Source organism: Balaenoptera physalus, assembly GCF_965194825.1.
Source record: "Balaenoptera physalus genome assembly, chromosome: 6".
Lineage (NCBI taxonomy): Eukaryota > Metazoa > Chordata > Mammalia > Artiodactyla > Balaenopteridae > Balaenoptera > Balaenoptera physalus.
The window spans coordinates 47,331,831-47,354,213 of NC_138885.1; the positions used below are offsets into that span (position 1 = coordinate 47,331,831).

The following is a 22,383-nucleotide window of genomic DNA, read 5'->3' on the forward strand; positions in this document are numbered from 1 at the left end:
AAATCTGGGAATTGCCAAATAAGGCAGCTAATTAAGTGGTAGTGGTTGGCTTTTAAAAATATCTTGACCAGGCCCTTCCTGGGTGCTTAACAGATGTCTTCAAATCTCCCAGTATAGTGTCAATTTACCCAAAAGATGTCTTCAAATCTCCCAGTATAGTGTCAATTTACCCAAAAGAAAGTTGGGTGCGGGGGATAGAGGTATCAATCCTCCCTTTGCTGAGTTTAGAGACTTAGTTCATTGAGAACTCACAGATGGTCCCTGATGTTTGAGGGAAGAGAGAGTCGGGTGCATCTTCCTTCTATAATTCATAGTTATAATAAAACCACTCAACCCCAGATTTTCATGCCCGATGAACTTCGCCATTAATTTCTGAGCTTTACCAAAACTCCTAGTTATCCAGAAAGCAACACCACAACAAAATTTGGCATGTAGGCCAATGAATAAGACTTCCTGGTTTAGACTTAAAGAAATTTTAATGAGAACTGACAAGTAATTAAAAAATTGAACTGCTGTCCCATATTAACTCACAAACACCACACCACCTGAATCTTAGGTTGTGAGCTCCTTGGAAAGAGGAATTACATCTTCTTCATTTTTGAATCCTCAGGATCTAACACAAAATGCAGTACGCAGAAGTTACCACATAAATGTATGTTCAACTACGTTAAATTGAACCTAGTCCATGATATACTGACTACCTTGGCTTGAATGTTCTTGGAATAGAATTAACCCCAAATTTGGGACATGAGCCCGAGCCAGAGCTGGGTTAGAGCAATTTCCCCTCCTTGGCTCATAGAATGTGTCCACAGACATTACCAGGGGGTCTCAAAGTGTTTGCCTGCCTATACCTGCACCATGCCCTTCAAAGAAAAAGAAAGTCATTTTCTGTTACACCTTTAAAGAACAAGTACCAAGGATGAGTGAAACGCAGAGCCAGAGAGTTTGAGTTATAGGAAGCCCAGCCCTCTCTCTAATACCCTATATCCTTTCTTCTCAAAAGGTTAACATTCTAGATCCCAGTTTCTCCTTTCAGGTCCAGACCTAGTGTCAACTGGAAATTCCAACCTGAAATCTTATATCTTTCCTATCGCGAGTCTGGAAGAAAGCAGAGAAGCAGGCACAGAGAAGCTAAAGGGACTTCCCAGTGTTTCTTACAGAACCTCCTGTAACAACCCCAGCTGGTTGTAGTAGGCACGGTGTACACAAACAGCCCTGCCTGCCTACCCATCTCTACAAAACGCGCTGAGCCAGGAGGAGATGCTGGCATGTACTTGATGGCTTTGGCCAAAGACAAAGGTGAGAGACTTGATTCCGAAAGGTATAGTAAGGAAGGATGGAAAACAGAATGTAACGGCAATATAATCATTACAGATATGTGCTCCTTATGTTAAAATCTGAACTGGAGGCTGTAAGACAAAGGGGTGGATCTGGGAGACATAATCCGACAAGGAAATGCAAAGAAATTAAAGCACGAAAGGGAGTACATAAAGGAGATTTTACCTTTTTGGAGAGAAAGGAAATGATACTGACACATGGGTCAAAGCAGCTTGAGAGTGAGGAAGACTTCAAAAGAAAGGCAGCAAGTCCCACATCTAAGTCACCCCTGGCAGCCCTACACCTCTCTTACTGGATGGTTTGTTGTTGGATGGACTGCTACCCATCACAAGCACTTCTTCCCAATGTGACTATTATTTTGGATGCACAACAGCCATTAAGAAGTTGGAAATCTGGATGAGACTGGGATGAATAACTATCACCATGGCTGAATTTAACGACCTTCATCCACAGCCCTCCTCCCCTTGGATCATATTGTTATTCCACAAAGCAAACCCAGTCGTAGCAATGCTTTCAAAGTACCCAATGCTGTCTCTGCATCCAGCAGACTGCCACAATCCAATAGGCATATAATCCAAGCCACCACTGTAATGTTAAGTTTTCTAGTAGCCATACTTTAAAATGTAAAAAAAGAACAGGTGGGAAATTAATTTGAATAATATATTTTACTTAAGCCAATAGATGCCAAATATTGTCATTTCAACATAATATAAAATAATTAATGAGCTATTTTACCTTTTGTCATACCAAGTGTCCAAGATCCAAGATCCAGTGTATATTTCACACATATAGGACTCAGTTCATACCCTCACATTTCAAGTGCTCAATAGTCACATGTGTCTGGTGGCTACTCTATTAAGAGTGCAGCTCTACAACCTAAGTGGCCATCGACAGATGAATGGATAAAGAAGATGTGGCACATGTATACAATGGAATATTACTCAGCCATAAAAAGAAACGAAATTGAGTTATTTGTAGTGAGGTGGATTGACCTAGTCTGTCATACGTAGTGAAGTAAGTCAGAAAGAGAAAAACAAATCCCATATGCTAACACATATATATGGAATCTAAAAAAAAAAAAAAAAAAAGGTTCTGAAGAACCTAGGGGCAGGACAGGAATAAAGATGCAGACATAGAGAATGGACTTGAGGACACGGGGAAGGGGAAGGGTAAGCTGGGACGAAGTGAGAGAGTAGCATTGACATATTTACACTACCAAATGTAAAATAGATAGCTAGTGGGAAGCAGCTGCATAGCACAGGGAGATCAGCTCGGTGATTTGTGACCACCTAGAGGGGTGGGATAGGGAGGGTGGGAGGGAGAAGTAAGACGGAGGGGATATGGGGATTTATGTATACATATAGCTGATTCACTTTATAATACAGCAGAAACTAACACACAATTGTAAAGCAATTATACTCCAATAAAGATGTTAAAAAAAAAAAAAGGGTGCAGCTCTAGACTAACTGGCAAGCCTAAATTAGTGGAGATACTGATTATAGAGGAGTTTGAAATAGATTTTTTAAAATCACTTTCAAGTACCCACCCCGCATACTCAAATGAGGTAAAAGAATGTTGCAAATATTAAAAATAGATTTCTTTTTCTTTCTAAATGACTACTTGAAAGCTGTTTTTTATTTTTCTCCCCCCAAAAAAATAAATAAATAACCATCCTTCTCTCTAATTGCCCTTCTCTCCAATCTTATTTACAGTAGCAACACTTTTAGGAGGCCATCTCTTTGTGAATAGTTAGTTCTAAAGTTAATATCTGCTTAGCCCTGCCTGGGCAAAATTTCAGGTTCATGGTATTCCTATCAGTGAAAATTTACTGTACTTAGTAGATCTTTTATCCAAATAGCCCTTGGTTACACCAGTAGGTAATCTGCAATATCAGACACTAAAAAATATTGCTGAATAGACTTCATCATCTGTAATCTTCTTCCTTCTCCTTTACTGGAGACATACTTTCCCCCAAAATACTTAAACAAGATAGAAATCTTGAGGTCCCATCACAATTCAAGCAGAAGACCAAACTGACAGTCAACTCCACAGAGGGCAAAGGAAAGTATTTAAAAGCAGCAGTATCCCAGGAGAAAGTGGCCTGATTTGGGCCAAATTAAAATGGAATTTAGCATGGATCTATTCATCAGTTGAACATCTGTTTCTCTGCATTCCCTGTCAGGGCTGCATTCCTCAGAGCTAGTTTACCAGACTAAATACAGACAGACTAAGCTGTTTGCCAGGGCCTTAAAAATGATGAGGTGCACTTCCCAGGGCTGTCTAACCAAACTACATCTGAGAGACCACTCATGCACTCTTATTTTCTCCAAGTCTGACTCTGAGCATAAAACTATACAGGGTCTGCACTGAATTAAAACAATCAGATCCTTTGTGGAAATTTGCAGTTACTTGGTTACTCTGTTAGTATCCCTCTCATAAGTCAAAATGTCAAAGGACATCAGGACGTGGGTTCAGTTCTCAAAACACTTTCCCATGTATCAATCACTGAGTCATCAAGCTGGCTGAGTATTTATTAACATGGTTCCATGGTGTTAATGGATGTGTTTCTTTAGCTGTAGAGTTTTCCGGTCATATACACAAATACTCTTAGTGTTTGTGTTGCGTTTTTAGGTTGATCTTAGTTACTTTCTCTGATGGTTGAGATTATTCAGCAGAGTTTTCAAGGGAAACAGTGTCCCAGCCCTATTTACTTACCTTGCTCACTTGATTGGTCACTTTCTTGGCAAATTCTATATCTGGAGGATCCGGCAGAGATGTGAATTGAGTTTGCTGTTCAGTGTGACCTTTTTTGTAGGCAATCTGACAAAATAAAAGACAGGGATGTTCAAGAGCTATAGCAAATTAATCTACTTCCCACATTCCATTTGTTGGCATTTTTTAGAAAAGGCTATGTTTTCCACTTTATTTGAAGTCTTACATTTTAGTGTACCGTAATTTATCCTTTTAAATGTTACAGGCCCTTTCTCTCAGCTTTACTAGTGATTTCAATTTCTTTGAGTCTTCCTTCTCCAAGACTACTGGCCTTACATCCATCCCCTTCCATTCGTCTCCACACCATGATTTACAACTAAAGTTATTCTCTTAACTAGCACCGTCAACTCCCATCCTCTTGTCTTTACATCACACTTGCTCACAAACTCCCAGCTCTGGAAAAGTCAAGCACACACTTCAGCTGTTCTTATATCCAGGATGCTGAGTGCTGCTGAGGAAAATCACACAACTCTGCGGATTAGGTAATGACAGCACCATAAGCAGGGTTAAAAGGGACACTGGAAGAAGGTGCAGAGGTGGGAGAGGAAGCCTCTGGAACCCAAGCCTCTAGTTGAAATCTATGTGTCTACCCAATGGTATGTTCTGTGAACAGCTACTTGCTTGGTGCTCTGTGCCTAAAACTCTGCATTTATGGTACCCAATTGCTACTTTGCCTTTATTGAAGCTTGAACATCCCATTTTGTGTCTCTGGTCAGTCTCTACTCCCAGTGACTCGTCTGAAACCCCAACACTGTCCAATCCGCTCCATTTTCCTCTCAGCTTCCTCTTTCATAAAGACAGGCTACACACTTATCTTTATCTATCCTCATCCCTGCCTCTCCCAGCCCCTGCATGGCCCAGAGGAAGCATCCCTTGCAGGGCATGAGTCCTGCACATGGGGTGCTGCTCACTCTGGTAGCCCTGGGTACCCAGCTCTAGAAGCCACCCCTCTTCTTTCTTACAGATTCAACAGCTCCCTCTTCATTAGCTTCTTTCCTTCAGCCTACAAAAGGCCTCTCTAACCTTAAAATAAGCATTGTGCCCATTAACTATGCATCCCCTTGGCTCCTGTTCTCCCTTTTTTCTTCACTACTGACTTCTCTGGCTTTTTCTTCCACCAGTCTTGACCCTTGCCTCTAACAATGTAGAACATTCACAGATCCCCAGACACACAAGGTCCTTTTATGCCTCTGAACCTCAGACATGCTGTTCCCTTTCCCTGGAAGCTCCAACTCCACCTTTTCCCCATCGGCTTGCAAACTGCTACTCATTCTTCATGTCTCAGGACAGGCATGATTTCACCTCTTGAGCCTTTTTTGTCTTGATGACCTTCTCCTGGGATCTCACTCAACTTGGCCCTTACCTCCTTTAAAGGAATTATCGGATGACACTGTAACTGGTTGTTTACATGTCTGTCCCACCTTGGATTATGAGCTCTGGGATGGCAACCTCTCATTTGGGAACCCTGTTCCCTGTCTAGTACCTGACTGGAGTGAGGGTTTGATGACTGATTTCTGAATGTGTGTTTTACAAACTGAGGCCATCGGGGGAGATCTGAAGAGGAGAATTATCCTCCCAGCTCTTCCACTACTCAGCTGTGAGACTTCTACAAATGATTTCTTCTTCCATGTGGCAGTATCCTTATTTATAAAGTAAATAGGTAGGATAGTTCCAAGGTCACAATCATCTTCGTCATACTTTAACCAAGTCTAACTATATCTTATTCTAAAAATATCTACCTAGTGCCTATATAAACGCTTTCACAAATACTAAGTCGATTGGGATACAAAAGACAGATTTTAAAATGTATTTGTATTAATTCCATGGCTTATTTTCTTTTAAATAAGTGAAGACTTATTCTAGGCATAGAGCAACCTGTATTTTTCCATGACTAGCTAAGTCCTTAAGGAGAAAGCAACATTCTGCCAGGAGAAATGCTTACTAAGTATGACATGCTGTCAAGAACTTTCTGAGAAATCAGATCTAGAAGTCCTAATTTCTGAAGAACCTTTGTTCAGAATTCTGTCTAGTTAGAATTCAGTACTCTGGATCGGCTTAAAGACTCTCAGTGTTTGCAAAGTCATTTGTCTCTACTTAGATAATAAGGAAAACATGGTAAGTAGGGTTAAGGACACAGAGAGGGAGAGAGAGGCTCTGAAACCAAATCCTTAGCTCAAAATCTATGAACCTACCCAGTGGTATGTTTGTGGACAACAGCTTGTTTGAGGCCCTGTGTCCAATAATTGTAGAAGTTCATGGTGCTGACAACAGTATTAATAGGCATGCTGGTAATCTGATACTTGGTCTGCAGCAAAAATAAAAGCCATACCTCAACTGCCAAGTCTTTCTGAGGCAAGGATGGGAAGATTCTACTTCGTTATTATAAATTCTTCTTCATTATGTCTTCTATTGAGATATCTCAAAAAATGTGGTCAACTTTAATTGTTCAAAGTCCACAGAACTAAAGTAGCATGGAGGTGACCCTTCATCTCTCCATTTTGTGGGTAAAAGGAGACAGTTGGAGATTAAGAGTCTTCTTGGAAACTTCTCCCTAGGCTTACACAACATGGCATTTCCTGGTTCCCCTTCAACTTCTCCGACCTTTGTTCTGTCATTCTTCTGTTGGCTCCTTTCCAGGTGTCCTAAGTGTGGGTGTCCTCCAGAACTCTGCCCTTGGCCATACACTGTTCTGCCTCCCTCATACATTTTCATGTCTACAGCTGTCAGTTCTAAAAAATTATTTGACTCAAATATTAATCTCTTGTCCTGATCTCACACCTGTGCAACAGAACTAAATTTCTAGTTTATCAAATGCCTTGATCTGAATGTTTCTCCCATTATCTCAACTCTATTTCTCTTTTCACTAAAGGCATCTTTACCACTTATACCCTTATTCACCCAGACTACCAGTCTGTCATAAACTCATGGATGTTTCCTTTCTCACCTTTATCTCCAATATCTAATGCCATTAACACTTTTTAAATACCACCTTCAGATTCCTTTCTTCCTCTCCTTTGTCTCCATCATCCCTCTGATTTGTCTGTGTTACTAAAATAATGTTCTACAAATCATGATGTTCCCTGTCTCAATCCACCATATGGTCCATCAAAATTTCTCCAGATTCTTTCAGGTGTTTGCTCTTTAATTCTTCTAGGTCTTTGTTAAACATTTCTTGCATCTTCTCGATCTTTGCCTCCATTCTTTTTCCGAGGTCCTGGATCATCTTCACTATCATTATTCTGAATTCTTTTTCTGGAAGGTTGCCTATCTCCACTTCATTTAGTTGTTTTCCTAGGGTTTTATCGTGTTCCTTCATCTGGTACATAGTCCTCTGCCTTTTCATTTTGTCTACCTTTCTGTGAATGTGGTTTTTGTTCCACAGGCTGCAGGACTGTAGTTCTTCTTGCTTCTGCTGTCTGCCTCCTGAGATTCTACTTTTATCATGTTGTTTTCCTCTCTAAAATCTTATGATGCTTCTCATTGCCTACCATATTATATCAAAGCTATTTTGTCTGATTTTCAAGGTCCTGCTACCAGTTTCTTACAAGTGCCTTCCTATCTGAACACTCACAGCATTCACTTTCTTTTCTTTTTTTTTCAATTTTTTAAAATTGAAGTAGAGTTGATTTACAATGTTGTGCCCATCTCTGCTGTACAGCAAAGTGACTCAGTTATACACATAGAGGCATTCTTTTTTTATATTCTTTTCCATTATGGTTTATCACAGCAAGCATTCACTTTCTTTGTCCCCTGAAACTCCAGACTCATTTCACTTCTGTCCCTTTGTCCAGTACTATCTCTCCTCAAAATGCCTTTCCTGTTTATCACTACCTATTCCCTTGGGATCACCACCTCCATATGGCTTTCTCTGATTATTCACACATGTCCTGTCTTTCTCTTAGCAAATATTAGACTGTAGGGTTTGGGTTTGGCTTTTCTGTTTTTGTTTTTTTATTTTTGTCTTGTTGTTTGTTATATAACACTTTCATCTTACCAGCCTGGTTTTAAATTCTCAGGGGGAAAGGATGAAAATTTCTTGTACTTTTTCATCCTGCCAGGTATGCATGCATAATGGACTTTCAATAAAAAAATTATTGATCACTTGATAAAGGCCACACAACAACATTGTACATTTATGAGATTCAAAACCAAACAGCTAATCTTAAAAGAGAGGCAGAAGGTTCCCATTAAAATTGCTGCCATTTACTAGCTGGCCTTAAAATTTTGTTATGCCTCCATTATTTCCTAGTTTACCCTGTGGAAGGATAGGATTATATCTGTGCTATATTTTAATCAATTATATGCAAACTGGGATAGAAATATGTCTATTAAACTTGCAGTTGATATCAAATGATAGGAATTAAAAAATAGAGCTCAAAAGTTGGAGATACCTTCAAATGAGTATGTATAACTTCAGTTCAGGGCAAGATAGGATCCTAAGATGCATTCTAATGAGTCTCAAGATGCCAAGTGACTTAAGTCTATGTTGAACATAAGAGGTTCAGGGGTCTATTGAATGAAAGACAATGTCTCATTCTATAATACAGTGTTTTCCTGAAGCCTAGAGCAGTCTTATTTTCAGTATGGCCTCTAGCAAATCAAGGGGTCAAGAAATAAATTACCTCAAAACAAGGGCTAGTGCTGGACCCAAGTGGTCATCTTTGCCGCTGCTGCTCTCAATTCTAAGAGCTCTATTATGCCTTTTAAGTTCCTCTAATAAAGATTTCAAGGTCTAGGATACTAAAATTCTGGCCAGTGGGGCTGCTGAATTTTTTTTTTTTTTTTTTTTCACTAACTCTGAAATATCCTCTATGTAAACTCAATGGCGAGAGCTCTTTGTGAGATAACCACACAAAGATGTTTGGACAAGTACGTAGTCAGGTGCCCCGTGCAGAAGTAGGGGACATATCACAGTTCAGACTTTATGATTAGGATAGCAAATCAAAGTCCTTCAATAACATTGTTCCCTTAATACATTTGGGAAGGTGGCTATAATCCCAATAAGTTTTTTTAAATGCCACTCTAATGTCACAGAAAAACTTAACTCCAGCCAGCGGGATAGAAGGACACATGCTCTAGCGGAAAGAACATTGGTCTTAGGATCACAAGACGAGGTTTTTGGTCTGGGCTCTGCCACTAACTACTTATGTGACCTTAGACTCAGGTTCCTCACCAGTAAGAAGAGGGCATTAGACTAACTTATATGTAATATAAATTATAAAATCTAATTTAAATTAGACATCATAAATTATAATGATTCTATACGTACTCCTTTGAAATAATAGCACTTAGTCTTTTTATAGGAGGAGTTGCAATGAACTTCTGGCTAGAAGACATAATTCGAGGTGTCCTGATTCCACACTCCCAAATGTGCACACTGCACTGCACTTACATCACTGAGAGCTTTCTGGGCTTGGGCAACCCTCCTCAGCTCCGGGCTATCATTATATGGATAAAACAAAGTTTTGTCAGCTTCCCAGTCTTCAGTGTAAAGTTTCTAAATCAGGGAAAAATGAAAGTTATGAGAACGTGAGAACACACTTACTTGAAATATATAATTTTGAATTCATCCATCAATGGCATAAAGAACCCAGGGCAAGGTGAGAGCAAAGGTAAGTGGAATTCACAAATTCCATTCAATCCAAGTCATATTTATTAATAGCTTCTCCAGCTTCTCCTGACAAGTCTTATTTACAGAAAGGCAGATGTGTCTGATTCTGTTTCATCTCCCCTCTGTAACTGCACCTGCCTCCTGCAGCAAGTACTAATGCAAATGTAAGGAGCCAGGAAGCACTTAGCATAATTGCTGTGCTTAAACCTTTAATAAACCTTTAATAAGAGTGAGAAAATTAAAGCTTTAATGAGAGTGACAGCTGGGAATATCCAAAGTGTAGCACGGGCTCTACACTCTGTGGGTCTTTGTGGGTCTCACAGCAGGCTCTCAGGTGCATCTTTGTTTTCCCCGGTTGTTCAGACCCTCTCCTCTACTTGGCCCAAGAGCTTTCTTCTCAGTTCCTCCTGGCCAGCCCTATCCCTGCAGGCCCACATGTCTCAAGGTTACTCACAAAATGATTGGGGAACCGTATTCCAGACTAGCCAGGGTTTACGGGGTATCCCTCTGCATGACTTGTGGGAGGACACGAGAAGATAGAAGTGGCGACAGAGCAGAGGCCTTTACCTTACTGAACATGGCTGTGTTCTTGATGGCCTGGACAAGTTCAGGGGCATCAGGAGGAAGCAGGTACTTATCCTTGGTGTCTTCCCAGTTCTGCTTGTATAAAACCTGGACAGAAAGAACAGAGGACCTTGGCTTGATGTCTCCCGCAAGGGCATGAGGATTTAGAGCACAAAGGAGAGCACTATGAAGAGTCTTTCAAACTCAAGTTGTCCTCATGCAAAGCCTGCTGATGTGCCACCAGCATCAATTATGGAAACGTTGACCATGTCGACATCCCATGATAATTTGCCTGCATTAGTAAGCTTTTACTTGAAAAGCCTAATTTTGTAAACTAAATCATGATTCTGATTCTCTAGGGATTCTTTTCAAAGGTTGCAACCTGTCAGTCATTCACTGAATTTGGATGGTAGATGTGTTTGACTTAGATGGTATTTTTTTTTAATGTTTTAATTAGTTGCCTACCTTTGAAATTTGGAGATTTCTCATAAAAATTCACCTCCCAACTTCTTTAAAAAATAAATAAGAGATTCTGGTGACACTGGGACCGCATTCTGTGCAGCACCTGCCTGGAGCTGAGTGGCAGGGCCTGGGCTTTCCAACTCCCATAGCTCTGACTGGCCACTTCAGTCACCTGTGCAGCCTCCCTGACACGTGTTGCCATTAGAGCCCACCATGCCTATGGGTTCAAGTGAGACTGGTGAGCAGGATCTGGCCAGTCCAGTTTTCTCCTCTAAGGCCAGGCAGAGACAATGCACATGCTATTTAGTACCCCAGCTATCCATCCCATGACCTTACCTTACTGACTTGCTGCGACACTTTCTTTGCATGTTCAATGTCCTTTGCTTTTTCGTCTACGTGACAAATAGTTTTAGCAACATCACCATCTATTCGATACTTAACCTGCAAAAATAATGTAAAATTAGAACTCATGACAGGCATGAACATATGAGTATATTAAAGAATATCTTATAATAAAGAGCACTGACCCAATCACTCTATGTCTGCATCGCAAAGCCAAGTTTCTGCATTTTAGGTAGAAAACTGTGATCTCCAAAGATCTACAGAGCACCTGTATTTACTGCGTGTCTTCTTTCCCGGGCAAATTTCAGCCTCCCTGTGCTCCAGTATGGAGGATCACAGCGAGCTGGAGCTCCCATCTCACATCACCTTTAAACCAAGCTTTTAGAAATCTCTTTAGGTTCACATTTACAGCAGCATAATCTATGGCCGTTGCTTCCTCTAGATTTCTGGACTGGCTCATAGTAATTCGACCCCTTATTCTCTCCGCACCTATTTAAAGCCCTCAAATTCCCAGTAGTAGGCATATTTTTGAAATGTCTCTCTCCTTTATTTTAGCAATGCAGCCCACCTCACTGAGTTGATCTTGTACTTTCTTGATTCTGCGAAGTTCTGGGGTATCAGTTGTGATGGCGTATGGCTGTCCTTTTGCTTTCTCATAGTTCTCCTTGTATTTATTCTAAAAAGAATATCAGATATTAGCCTAAAACCTAACAACACAGCAGCAGAACTTTCAGGCAATGCACACATCCCCATCTTTTTTTTTAATCTTGCAGGTTATAACAGTTATCAATTATAATAGCTCTCTTTTTGTCCCCTACCCTGATTCTCAACAAAAACTAAAATAGATATGTTAATTGTTCTTCCTAAACATGGCTGAATACTGGAGACAGTAGAAATTTTATTATAAAATATTGTCTTGGAAATGCCCTAAAATGATTCTTTCAATATTTTTATTGTCTGAATTCACACATAAAAAGCTGGAACCTCAATAATTTTAGGAAATAAGTATAGAAATTGAGTCAAGTCTGAAAAGATTTGATTGCTAATACAATGCAAAAATATTCAGTTCAGAAGTTGCAGCTAAATCTCAGTAATTTAGATAACTGAGACACCAGCTGAATTAATGGGAAGTCTAAATTATGAGTATTTTGAAAAGGAATGCAATTTTATTATTTCTGCTAAATATACGAGTTCTTGCTTTAACAATAATATGCATAATTTATCACTATTAATGCTTCAGGAAGACTCAAGTGGAATAGTCAACAATCTAAATTATACTATTGATTTCATTACTAATCACTTTAAACATGTTACAAACCTTTGCCAACATTTTGTTCAGACCATCAGAAATTCTTGAATATTAGTGTCTGAATTAATGAGATTTTTATGGCAATAAATTGACAGATAAATTTTTCTATCTTTGCTGAATACGACTGTGATAAAAGAGGCAAGATAATCTTGTTTTTAGAAATCTAAATTTTAGAAAACCTAAATTTTAGATCATTCAAGAATCTGAACTAGAAATTTACCAAATAGTCCCCAGTAGTTAACACTCAACCAGAAATGAATATTTATTGGCCAACCACAAAAGGATGCTTTTGACATAAGCATTAATCCTATATAATCCGATGTTCCCCTGAGTACCTTTCATCTTTTTCAAACCTCCAGAGGATGTGCAATCAGGCCACCTAGTGAGACCTCAGTCTACTCTGGACAATCAACAAGTTAGATCCATTCAAAGGGGTCTAAACCTGCTGCCAGTCAGTGTAACTTACAGAACTGTACATGGAAATGTAAGGACCAGGGATCATCAAAAGCAGTGATTCTCAACCTGGGCTGCACATTAGAGGCTGGGAAGCTTTTAAAAATCCTCCTCTACAGGTCCCAGGCCTGCCTGGACCAATTAAACTAGAACAGCCTGGGCATCAGTAGTTTTAAAGCTTCTCGGGAATTCCAATGTGCAGCCACAGTTAAAAAACTGCTGTTCCAAGGTACAGTAAAACATTCTGATCCTCAGTTTCACATGAGTTCTTAGTCTGATCCTGGTTTTTTAAACTACACGTTCTTTTTCACTATACCTCCTAGAGACCTTGTTATATACTGTTAGCTAGTCTACTTGAAGGGCATCATGCTCAGACATAGTGCAGATAAGTGCTATTTAGCTTCTGTGAACTGATTTCAACTAAATCTATATCTATAAATCTATATCTAAATCTATAAATCTATAACTATGATTTCATTATTCTAGACTGGCTAACAAATAGTGATTAAATCCAGTAAATGCTTTATAGTTGGCCTTATGCTTATTTTGTGGGGATAGTTTCATCAGCTTCCCCTGATGCTGCAATGGTGCAAGTAAATTACCTGAAAGCAGAATTCAAGAGTTACAAGACATTATATTTCTGTAAAAATAAGTTTTGTCTCATACATGGTTGAGAAGCAAAATCCAGCCAGCATCCAAAACAGAGCTGGTTGAGATCAGTAATTTCTCAATAATAAAACCAGATAAGCAGAAGTTGTTTGAAACTTACTGTGCTGAAGAGATCCTGCATTTTCTGACTGTGTGCAATGTAAGGGGTCATGAACTTTGAACAGTCCATCTTCTTTCGAATGATTCTCTTCCTCTCCACCGGCTTTGCTGGTACTGGCTGTGCCAGTGCCGGTTTGGAAGTTTCTGCTTGCCCATAGCCAGATGTCTTTGTTGTCGTAGTTTCATAGGTTTCTGTTACTGTCTGAAAATTTGACATGCAGTTATGTCAAAATTTGACAACACTGTTATGAAAGTAAAAACTGAGATACCATAGTCTTGATATACATTATTCTAACTTCAAGTCAGACTGATATCCCTGGTGTTACTTCTCCACATCTAAAGCAGGCCAAAGCAGGAAATCACATGCTATATCCATGTGAAGGCATATTGTGTGACATAAATCTGAATGCTGATTGTGTCAGATTGCATGGAATAAAATGGTTACTCTTTACTGACTTGCAACATTACCTTAAAACTCCATTTGCCTAAAGGAACACTTTAAGATAGGATAAAAATCAAAAGTAAAAATATTTTCAAACATTTAAAAATCTTCTTAAACTGCATGGGTAAAGTAAAAGCAAACTGGGATCAGGGAACAAAAAAATGAAGACAGTCAAATAAAGCTCAAATTCTTGACTTTAATATTAACTTTTAAATGATTCTAAGAAAAAGTTGGTTGCTTGTTCTGCAGGTGTTTTAAGCATTCTGTAGTATGAGACAAAGAATGATGAACTTGAAAAAATGAATCACATCAATATTACAAGTGATTACCATTCTCTTGGCTTAGTCAGTTAGCACAGGGAGACCAGCTCGGTGCTTTGTGACCACCTAGAGGGGTGTGATAGGGAGGGTGGGAGGGAGACACCAGACGGAGGGGATATGGGGATATGTGTATACGTAGAGTTGATTCACTTTGTTATACAGCAGAAACTAACACAACATTGTAAAGCAATTATACTCCAATAAAGATGTTTTTAAAAAATGAATGTGAACTGGAGTGCCATTTACACTAATAAATGCTTACGTGGACAAGAATAATGATGACAACATAATGGGGTAATTGGTTAGCCTCACAACAGTCCTACGTATGTGGTAGGTGGGAGATTGTTGTTTCTTACAACAGGCTTTATAGTGGAAGAAACGAAGGTCCAAAGTTTGGGTCTAGTCCAAGGTTAAAAATACAGTATGTAAGAAAAGAAGATAAGTAGCTAAATCTTCAATCCATCTCATAGTAAAATTTCCTTCACAGCTTATATCATCTGTACCAAAGGAAGAGTTCCAGCATCAATTATGAAAATAGAAACCTAAATGATAAGGAAATTGTACGTCTATGACAACTACCCCTACTCTTGTCAGATCATTGTTAATAGGTTGCTCTCTGCCCATTATTACTGATGTATGGTTGATGGTGAGAAACTAACCAATTTACAACATCTACAGATGTTAGTTTTTATGCAGGCTTCAGGGTTAGCCATCCATATCACTATTTGTCATGCTCAAGAGAAACAGCTCCATGCAGAAAATGAAGCATGAGACAGCTTGAAAAAGAAAAGTTCCAACTTGGAATATTTATGGAAATGACTTTCTCAGAATTCCTAATGTGCCAAAATCTAAGTAGCATTTTATTGTATCATCAAGAACAAAGGCTTGGAGGTGCCATCTCTTTTGGCAGAGCTGGTGCCCCAGAAGTTATGACACTACACAATAAAACTGTTGGTCCCCGTGCAAATCACAAGTCCAAGGCAATACCTTTGCTGCAGTCAAGAGAGTGGTGATAGCCAATGACGTTATTCTAATAAGCATCACCTACACCAAAAATACAACACGAGTAACAGGGGAAACCATCCCTAGCCATCTTGGATATACTGAATAGTAAAAACAGGTAACGTTCATTCTTTTAACACCGGCTGCTGGGCACACAGGTGAGTGATCCTCCAGATTCTCCCTTTTGCCAGCTCGGCAGCCCTGGGAGTCTGAGAGAGGAGAAGGCTCCTTCTGCTTTAATGAGCATGCAGCTCGTGCAGGTGTGGGCTGGGTCTTACCTCCCCCCACACCTCTTCATAGACTGTCTCCCCTGTGTGATACTATAAATAGAGAACAAAGTTATCATGAGAACCAAAGCAGAAATCACCTCTGCTCTGCCTCAGTAGAACCACTTGGCTTATTTCACTAGTCCAGTTGGTTTTCAATATTTGTGGGAAGGAAGTAGATGAGGGAGGCTGTTGACATTTTGGAACGCATTCCAACTATGTGAAACATCAGGGTAGCTACAGTGAAAGCCCTCAGACTGGACAAGGAGATGCAGACAGAATGATGAGAAAAGTGTCTGACGCTGGCTACTTATCTGGTGAAGCTATTTTACTTGAGACAAGTAAAATTTTTTCTTATGGTACCCTAGATAGAGTTTGCTGAGAAAAGAATATAATAACAATATCTTGGGCTTCTCTGGTGGCACAGTGGTTAAGAATCCGCCTGCCAATGCAGGGGACACAGGTTCAAACCCTGGTCCGGGAAGATCCCACATGCTGTGCAGCAACTAAGCCCATGCGCCACAACTACTGAGCCTGCACTCTAGGACCCGTGAACCACAACTACTGAGCCCGCGTGCCACAACTACTGAAGCCTGCGCACCTAGAGCCCACGCTCCGCAACAAGAGAAGCCACCGCAATGAGAAGCCTGTGCACCGCAACAAAGAGTAGCCCCCGCTTGCCACAACTAGAGAAAGCCTGCACGCAGCAACGAAGACCCAACGCAGCCAAAAATAAATAAATAAAATAAATAAATTTTTAAAAAACAAACAAAATAAACAATATCTTGAGTGTGTGGGTTGGCAGAGAGGAACTGTGTGTGATAAAACTCACTGCTGACTAACAATAAAAAAGAAGAAAACCAGAAACCTCAGTGTGAATAAAATTTTAAAATATTGTTATCATGGAAATGATAGATCCGAAGGCATAGACATATCTCAATTATCCCTATACCACCCTGAGTACTAAGCAATTAGAGTTTCTTCTGGAGTGATGAGCAAATCGCTTCTAGTAGCATGATGGTCCTGTAAAGGGTTGCTACGGTGAAATTCCTCATCAACAAAATGTGGGAAAGTTAGGCAGCGATTTGCCACTGATGGCTCTGAGGTGCCTGCAGGCTGGATATGAAGTCAAATCTACTTTTGAACTACTTCTGACATCACTAGCAATAAATAGACGTGGATAGGAACTGGCTGACATTTTGTTTCAGATGCCTAAGGAGAGTGGAATCCTGCCCCCAGCATCACCCAGCAAAGCTGGGTGAACAGAAGGAGAGACTAGTTTAGGCCGAGGCATACAAGGAAAGGGATAAAAATGAAACACTTGGTTCATTTTCTCAGTTAACAAAATGTATAACATTTTATGCTTCATATTTTCTTTACCACCAAAACATATTATTTCAGGGAGGAAAAAACACTGAAGGCAAAATCCCCCTCGGGGGCCTTTCTTTTGCCGTTGCTTCAGGGAACTCTCATCAAATTACTTAACCATTGTCAGTAGGCCACATGGTCTGTTTCACTTGCAGTAAAATTAGCATAAAACTTGCTTAACATCCCCCACTCCTGTGCTTTCTTTGCTCCCGTACTATTTTTTAAAAATCTGAAATCTAATTCTGTCTCTGTGTCCTTACACATAGCAACATAAATCACAAGCTCTTACAGGACAGAGAATCTCTTTTATGTGCTGTGCCTTCATCACATGGGAACTATCATTTGGACACTTTAGGAAATGCTGTTTGATGCTGATCTACATGGAACCATTTTTCTGGCCACACAAAACATCAGTGACTTGAAAAGAAATTTTAAACTAAAGTGAATGATTCACAACTATTTTGGATTTTCTTAGCACCCAAGTAAAAGCAGCTCTTTGGTAGCCATCAAATTTTACCTTTGCTGGGCTCTCTTCATTAGTAAATATGTCTTAGAAAAAAGCTTACCAAAAAAGGCAACATTATCCAAATGGTTGGCATAAACTTGCATGCCAAATCTCACTTTTTTTTTTTTTTTTTAGAGCTGTGCCACTAATTAGATAGTACATCTTTGCCTTTTCCTTTCTTTCCAAGTTTAAGTTTGAGTACAGAATGACAGTACAATTTTATTTAGTTGTCCAAGATCCCCAGGAGATATATTTTTAAAGCTAGTTCCTGTCTGTTTTGTGAATTCTTCCCTGCCCATTTTCTTAAATCTGCCACCATCCCATTCTCATGGCATCTTTTTTGAGGTCAGAGAGACCTTGGTTCAATTCTCTCTGGCAGAAAGTCTATTAGTTTATCACCTGCTGGTCAGACCCAGAAGCAGTAATGGGAACAAAATGGCAAGGGTGAGATGCCTAAAAATAGCCTCCTCCATTTTTATGACATCTAGTTAAATCCATCAAATCTAGCACTAAGGACAATTTCCAGGGACCAATGAACACAATTATTTTAAGAAAGACAAGGTATATTTAAGTTGGAGGCTAAAAAGTATTCCTGGTATTACCACCATAGGAAAGGCAATTTAATTTATAATTTTGTTAGTGCTTCATAGTAATTATTCTGACCATCAGGGATGTATGTAAAATGCACTAGTGATAATACTGAACACTGAAGACATGACCTTTGGCATTTAAGCCAGAGAAGTTGAACATTATATTGAATGAGGCTCAGTCTGGGTTTTTTTTTTTTCTTTTCCTTCTTCTTCTTCATATCCTTCAGTAATAAAAGCAATTTTATTTGTAGAATAAAATTTTCTTGACCTAAATATAAACTGCTCCATAAAATAATCTTCCAAAGACAAATTTTGGCACATTCAATTTGAATTTGATGCTGGGTAACTCTTAAAGTTAATTTCATTCTTATTAAAAAGCACAGATTTTCAAAGCTGCCTCCATGTATCTTGGGCACTTAGAGATTTTCACATGTGTAGATCATCATGCTTAATTGGTAATTATTAAGGACCTTCAGACTCAATGGCAATGTATCACATGGATGCTAAAGGCAAGAAGTGGTAAAGAAAACCCACAACATAATAAAAACAAAATAAAATAAATATAAAATATATATATAAATATAAAATAAACAATTAACAACTTTATATAACTCATGTCAGATATCCACCAATAATCTTGAGGGAATATTTCAAGATGCCCACTATGATCTTTGTTTTTTTTTTCAAAATTCAAATGCAAAAGCTAGTCTTGTTCCCTTGGGTAAATATATTGGAGTTGGTGGGGAAGTGTGGCTCCAGCGGTCACTTGTGAGATAAGTAAAAATAAACTCATGAGTTTGCTTTTATATATGTATGTGTGTGCACATAAACATATATAAAATCTCCCATATGTCTATAAGCTCATATACATATTATTCTGAACACTTGGTCCATTTTGCCCTATACGTAGATAATTAGCTGATTGAAGCAAAGAGTAAGTAGCTCTTTTTCCTCTGTGGCTGTGCAGACACTAAGAAATAGAGTTCAGTTCTCAGAACTTTCTCTTCATCCCCTCAGTCCCTTTGATCATGGGGTCTGGGAAGTGGGGAATAATGTAGCTTCAGAAGACAAATGAAAATCCGCCTTTACCCCACATTTTTTTTTTTTCTGAGAGTTTAAAGAAAAGCAGAAGTGGGAAACAGTGATACTTCTTTTCAGTTCTACTCCCACATAATTATAGTGAAACTGAACGTAAAATATTCCTTTCTTATGCTTTAATGATGACTCCTTGAGAAGTTATAATAGACAATGTGTTTTTCGAATGATTAGTTCACCTACACGGTTTTGATTGTCGCCACATAAAATTCTCTGCTGTCAGAGTCAGGATTTTAAAAAATCTTACCTCCACCACCTCCTCATATTCTTCGTCATCTGCCATTTTCCCAGAGTAGTAGTGGCACCTACAAACTTTTCATGTTCCAGACGAATGAAAATACATTAGAATCTATACACTAGAAAATACATTAGAATCTATCCCCAGGACTGAAACCATCTTATAACATGCTAAAAACAGAATTTAAGGCTAATCCATTCTACATATTCATATACTTTTGCAGGCTAAGTGAGAAAAGACATTTAAATACAGGTCTAAAAAAACTGAGGCTTCAAATTTCTTTCTCTTGATTCCCGCAGGAATATGTTTCGTATTGCTACTTCTAGCTACATGATCAATTTAGCTAAAGTTGTAAAAGGAAGCTGAGGTAAGGGAGGTAAAGGGTTTGGATTCAAAGGTACAGAGTATTTACATTTCCAGATACTTGGAGAACAGTATTTTCAAGTAAAATTTCAAGCAAAAATTTTAGTGAAAGTTCAGCTTGGCTTTCAGAAAAAGTTGGAGTTTTTCCTGGTAGCACCAAAATTCTAGGAGGGCTGCCTTAGGTCTCCATCCTGTTCTACTACATTGCATGCAATAGATCCTATGCTTCAAATTAGAACACATAAAAATAAATCTGTCAACAGACTTTAAAAGAAAAAATAGAAACCTCAAGGCAATGGGGTTATTCTCTTCCCAAACACCATTGGCCTGTGTGGATTTTTTCCGTTTTGTTTCTGTAGCTCTGTTCAAACCTGAAAAATAACAAATTGTTAAAGCATTGATTGAAGTACATATGAGATGGTGGGCCTTTGGCCTAAGCTTCTAATTCAGGAACTAGCAAAAGGATCTCCCAAGGCCTTCTTAGTTTGACGCCAGAGAGTAGGACTCTCTCTTGATAAAAGTGGATGATGATTTGGAGCAGCTGTCCCTTCGCCCAAAGATATTTGCCATGTAAATCAATACCCCAGCTGTGGCTGGTTTTGTTACGCTAGCAAAACTGTTGCTCCTTCTGAGGCAAATGAAGCCCAGTGGAACCAGATAAATATAGGAACGTAGAACATAGATCCTTTTTGTACTAATATATTTAGAAAAAAAAAAAAGGCAAAAAATGAAAAAAAAAATTTGTTAGACAAGAGAGCCAACTCAGTCAAGCAATAAATTGGTTAATATAGGACTCGACTTTAATCACACACTACATGTTACGTATTAGTAAGGTCTGAGTAGGGCAAAGGGGTTACAGACTTTCCTCGTCACATTTGCATCACTCATTTCCCCAGTTATAACCCAAACTTTGGAAAATACTTCAAGGGAAGTTGTGGAACATCTCCTGAAAGAATATTACAGAAAAAGCCATAAATTGGCCTTACCTTCAATCTACCAAATAAATTTCCTCAGCAGCAAAGCCTCTCCCAACTCTCCCCTCCTGAGACCCCCAGGCAAGAGCCAGCGAGGAGCCTGGGCTCCGAATTATCATGTGGCCAGAGCAGCCAATCAGATCTCGAGTCGCTCAAATTTCAGAAGCTAAATATACTGAGTGATCTTCTGAAAACCACCTGTTCATCAATTCCACTAAAGGATAAAGGGTAACAAATTGCTTGCATAGAAGTATTCAAATGTAATGGACTTTTACCTAACTTCCAGAGTATGGGGTTCAAATTTATGTTGAATCTCTCATTTCCTACAGCTCTGTTTAATACCATATTCATGCAAAAGAATTTAGAACAAAATCAGCATGACTTTGAGGGGCTTTAACCTTCTGCAACTGCTTTCTTCCTGTCAATTTTCCAATCTTCATGGAGATAAATATGCTCGCTCAGATACAGCTCACCAGGTGAGCCACAGATAAGTTACAGGTGTTGATGTGAAAGAAACAGAGGGATAAGATCCAGAAAACATCAAGTTGGCAAAACCAGTTTTTAAAAATGTGATAAAATGAAGTGATTGGTGAAAATACTTGATGGTGACACCTGGTAAGGTATCCACAGGGCGTAATTAGAGAGATTAGGCCCCATCATTTTTCTATTACTAAACCAGGCAGGGAGGATGCCAAATCATGTTCATCACCTTCTCCCTTTCTAGGCATTCCTAGCTGCTAGGAATGCAGAGCCTCTCTCATATGTAACTGGGTTACTGATTTTCTATTTACTCAAATGCCTCCTAGAAGCAAAGAGTGAATGCAGGCACAAAAGGGTTCAATTTCTGAACAGCAAGGGCAGATAAAATGGAAATCAGTAAATTACTAGAAGATAATGCTCTATTATGCAAGTCAGAGTGTAAGACATTGACTTTGTATAAATCATCCAACAATTTTCTACCTGAAGACAATTTTCACTGATTGAATCCCTTTCCACTTCCCTGTACTAAGGCAAAAACCCCATGGGTCACTCACATCTTGATATGGATTTGAAACTAAACATATTGTTATAGTTCTTTTTGGTTAAATGTTAGGAAGTAATGTCACATTTCAAACATACGTACCTCTCCCCCTTCCATGATTCATATGGTGGTAAAATTTGAACATCATTTTATAATCTGAATTAATTATACCTGTTCACTTTCTTTCCATAGGTTTTATGACCAAGGAATATTTGTGTGGATTATGAGATCATTCACCTGGCAGCTGCAAACTAGAAGAATTATGACTTACTATTCATTATGTGCTTTTTAAAAGATGGTGTTAAATTGAAAAATAATATGGGCCTTTAAAAATATATATATAGTATAAAAAATATATAAAGTAAAAAATAGGCATAGATTAATGCTTATCTGGAGTTATGCCCTCGAGATGAAAGAGCACCTCTATTTTTCTGGCCTATCAATGGCCTCTTCTGTGGAAAAAGAATCAATTGACACCTTGATCTATCGGTAGCTTCTTATCATATGCCTTACACATAGTAAGTGCTCAATAAATGTTAGCTATTATTATTTTAAAATTATTATTACATCTTTAAACATT

At 38.9% G+C, this 22,383-nt stretch overlaps 1 protein-coding gene across 30 annotated transcripts in view; it reads right to left on the minus strand.

Annotated features, from left to right (window-relative positions):
- The window catches only part of NEB (nebulin), a 215,487-nt gene extending 194,599 nt beyond the window's left edge, over window positions 1–20,888 (minus strand). For all 30 annotated transcript variants that reach the window (XM_082464810.1, XM_082464809.1, XM_082464808.1 and 27 more), the window contains exons 1-9: window positions 20,795–20,888; window positions 20,095–20,179; window positions 19,455–19,519; window positions 13,621–13,821; window positions 11,658–11,765; window positions 11,084–11,188; window positions 10,289–10,393; window positions 9,503–9,607; window positions 4,054–4,158 (exon numbers count right to left, since the gene is read on the minus strand). In XM_082464810.1, coding sequence (XP_082320936.1) covers window positions 4,054–4,158; window positions 9,503–9,607; window positions 10,289–10,393; window positions 11,084–11,188; window positions 11,658–11,765; window positions 13,621–13,821; window positions 19,455–19,490 — 765 coding nt within the window. In that variant the 5' untranslated portion in view covers window positions 19,491–19,519; window positions 20,095–20,179; window positions 20,795–20,888. The remainder of the gene's footprint in view (window positions 1–4,053; window positions 4,159–9,502; window positions 9,608–10,288; window positions 10,394–11,083; window positions 11,189–11,657; window positions 11,766–13,620; window positions 13,822–19,454; window positions 19,520–20,094; window positions 20,180–20,794) is intronic.
- Window positions 20,889–22,383: the final 1,495 nt, after the last annotated feature.